General features: G+C 34.4%; 1 protein-coding gene across 1 annotated transcript; it reads right to left on the bottom strand.

Moving 5' to 3' along the window:
- Positions 1–2163, bottom strand: LOC120074964 (40S ribosomal protein S8-2). The gene is made up of 6 exons (XM_039028076.1): positions 2070–2163; positions 1897–1952; positions 1721–1793; positions 811–1141; positions 467–639; positions 1–338 (listed from the first exon to the last, which is right to left on the bottom strand). The coding sequence occupies exons 2-6, from the start codon at positions 1898–1900 to the stop codon at positions 257–259; spliced, it is 663 nt and encodes a 220-aa protein (XP_038884004.1). The 5' UTR covers positions 1901–1952; positions 2070–2163; the 3' UTR covers positions 1–256.
- Positions 2164–3592: the final 1429 nt, after the last annotated feature.

Genomic DNA, 3592 nt, shown 5'->3' with positions numbered 1-3592 from the left:
TTAGAACAAGATGAGCGGTCTTAAATTAAATCCAAGCTTGCACACAGTTGGGGTTCTCGAGAAAATTCTAAGCTAATAAACAAAATGTTATAATCACGAAACAGACTAAAGAAAGTAATGTGATTAAACTAATAACAGCAAAATTGGAGTTCATAAATATCTTTAGCTGCAACAACTTATCGTCTTCATTAGACAAAAAAGGCAGATAGAATCATAGAAAAGAGAACACGGCCAGCAAATATCTTAACGACAAAAACTAAGCAGCACCTGCACCCTTTCCCTTCTTTCTCTGGATCTTCTTCATGTAGAATTCAAGTTCTTTGCCCTCCAAGATATATCTGCCAAAGATTTGCAAAACCTCAGCAAAATGACTACAAAATCCTTCAATGAGTGTGCTATATAACACAAGTTGGAAAGAACACAACAGTAAATAAATCAGAATCATAAAGGGTTTCACAATGCTTACCCATCTGCTCGACCACATTGACCTGGTCTTGATGAAATACAAGCCATCAAACGACCACTGCTGAATTGCTCTTCAATATGTGGGTCAAGCTTACGACCCTCTTGACGTTTCTCCAGCTTACGCTGAACGTGGTTACTCTTCTTCACCTCTTCGGCGGCAGCAGCATCACCTTCCTATAAACCATAAAACTCAAATTATCATATGGATCATGCTCTAGTTTATATGTAACAATTATAAGTGCTGTTACAATATCCATTGAACTTACAATTTTAACACATTAATACTCATATTTGAGATTTGAATAAACCATATCAATATGTAAATCTACAAAAAGCTTGCTCTACCTCATCCTTCTTAGCAGATGCTGCAGTCTTCTTCTTCCTTCCAATATCCACTCCGTAGTGCTGAAGATACCACTGCTTGAATGGTGCAGCATCAACCTGAACAATGGCACTCTTCACCAAAGTTTGAGTACGAACAAGCTCATTGTTCGATGCATTGTACACCACATCAAGGATACGGGTTTTCCTAGTCACGGCCTCACTACCCCATGAATAGTTTCCAGTATCAAGCCTAAAAGCACGCCACTTCACATTACCCCCACGAACTCGAATCCTCCTGATTGACTTGTCGCTCGATAACTTAGTGTTGGCTGGTTGCCTTCCAAGCTCATACCTTCACAAATAACAATGTCTCGAGGACTTAAAAAACAACACACAGCAAACGAGAGCTGTATATATACACGACAAGGAAATGAACAGTGATAATTTAAGTTTCAGTATCCATATCTCATACACGCCTAAAGAAGGTTATATTTCTACTTATGCATCAGCATCAACAATTAATAGTACGAACTGCGCCATAACAACATTGGAAGACGATGCATTACTTCTTCGGTAAGAGATAAAAACAATTACACGGTTCATTAAATTTGAAAATGAGAACATGTTCTAAGCGACCTGAAATTTTTTCAATAAAAGAACACCAACCTAACAGAGAAGATGAGATACTAACGCAGATTAGTTAAACTTGAAAACAAATGACAAATCATTGCCAATAAAATCAAGACTGCCCAATAAAAAAAAAAATCAATGTTAAGCTAAACCTACAAAATTCTCATTGTGTGCTAGAAACCAACAAATAAATGAGGAAAATTACAGAATCTTCCGTGGGTCAGTTCGCGACTAATTTAGGGAAATCGAGTAAAATGGTCGGTCAAATTGCACAGAAATAAATACAAGCAGAGGTACTTACTTTCTCTTCTTCCTCCAAGCCTTCTTCTTCCCTCCAGTTGCACGCCTCTTGTGCATAGAATCTCGAGAGATACCTATCCACAGAGTCCTCCAGGATTAGTGAGAAAAAAAAAAAAAAAAAGAAACAAGAACGAGGTTACATACAAAGATATATATGAAAATCCAAAAACCACTTACCCATATTGACGAGATGAAACCTCCTGCACGAATAATTCTAACTTTCCTGATGCAACCTATTAACAGAAACAACAAGACTCAAACCCTAAACTTATGAAAAGGTGAAAGATAGAAAAGGGATAGAGGGAGAGGTGAGGGAGATGAAGTATAGACGAATGGGGAAGAACCCTCACCGTGACGGCCGATCGGGAGGCGGCGGCTACGACTGGGTGCAGCAAAAGAGTCCTTATATATATATAAGGAGAAGGATGCATTAGGGCTTCGAGTACTGTGGGCTTAAATGTGGCCGAAGGATACACTAGGGTTTCGAGTGCAGACTGATTAATGGGCTTAAATGTGGGCTGAACATCTTGATTCATGAGATGGGTTGAAAATAAGTGGAGGATATTTGTAATACATAATAAAATAAGAGAAAAAAATCTAAAAATACGTTATATTTTTTAAATATTTACAAATATAAGTAAGTTGATTAGTCCATCTTTAATTTTTTTTTAAATTTCAAATTTCATCCTTATTTGTCTTATTTATTTATTTTTTCTTTCTTTTTTCGACTCTTACTTATTCCTTTTTCTTATTTTTATTTTCTTTCCTTATTCCAATTTTTGCTTCTTCCCTTATATTTTTTTATTCTTTTCTTTTCTTTTCTTTCTCCGATTTTTTGTTTCGTCCCTTTCTTTTTTCTTTTTTTTTAGTTTTCTTTCAGTTGTCCCGTTTTTTGCTTCATTTTTTCTATTTAATTTTCTTTCCTTTTTTCAATTTTTTTCTCTTCTATTTCTCTTATTTTTAAAATTTTTCTTTCCTTTATTTTAATTTTTTCTTCTTCCCTTTTTTTTTACGATAATTATGAGGCCGAGTTTCATACGCAGGACTTGAAATACTCAATTCATAAGTGACTTAACACCAACAAGCCAATCATCAAGTTTGATTATTATAAAAAATAATAAATATAAATAGCAAATGAAAGTCTATAAGTGATGAGCCACTAATATTTTCTATCAATCTTTGATTATATTTTCATAGTTAATAGCTACTTATAGAAATCAATCATTGATAGCCAACTTAGAGAATTTAATTAATAAAGTTGAATCTCGAACTAAAATATAGGTGGAATGTCTATAAGTTATCACTAATAGTATGTTATAGAAGCTATCATCGAAAAGAAAAGAGACTTATAAATGTTTGGAAATAACAAGAAAGGGGCAAAAAGGTGTTCAATGGCTATGATTGATAGAAGCTACTACTGATAGCATGTTACCAGTGATAGAAGCTAATACTAATAGCATGTTATCGATGATAGAAGTTATCCGATAGCATGTCATCGGTGATAGAAGCTACTAAGCTACCACTAATAGCACGTTATTGGTGATAGAGAGCTATCACTGATAGCATGATATCAGTGAGATCATTGATAGCATCTTATTAGTGATGTTATCAGTGAAATAAGTTATCACTGATAACCACAATATGAGGGATGTTAGTGATATCGATGATAAGACTTAGGTGATATCTATATATCAAGTTTTTTTTCAAAGATGATAACCAGTTATAGAAGCCTATCATTGATAGCCTTAAGTATTGATATTTTAAGGTTGATTCTAATTGATGAAAGTCTATAAGTGATAAAGACTGATAGCTGCTATCAGCGATAGCCATGATAAAAGATTATTAGTGATAACTACTATGGTAATCAAAGTTG

The sequence above is a fragment of the Benincasa hispida genome, chromosome 4 (assembly GCF_009727055.1).
Source record: "Benincasa hispida cultivar B227 chromosome 4, ASM972705v1, whole genome shotgun sequence".
Classification (NCBI taxonomy): Eukaryota; Viridiplantae; Streptophyta; class Magnoliopsida; order Cucurbitales; family Cucurbitaceae; genus Benincasa; species Benincasa hispida.
This window is presented reverse-complemented; position numbering and strand designations above follow the sequence as displayed.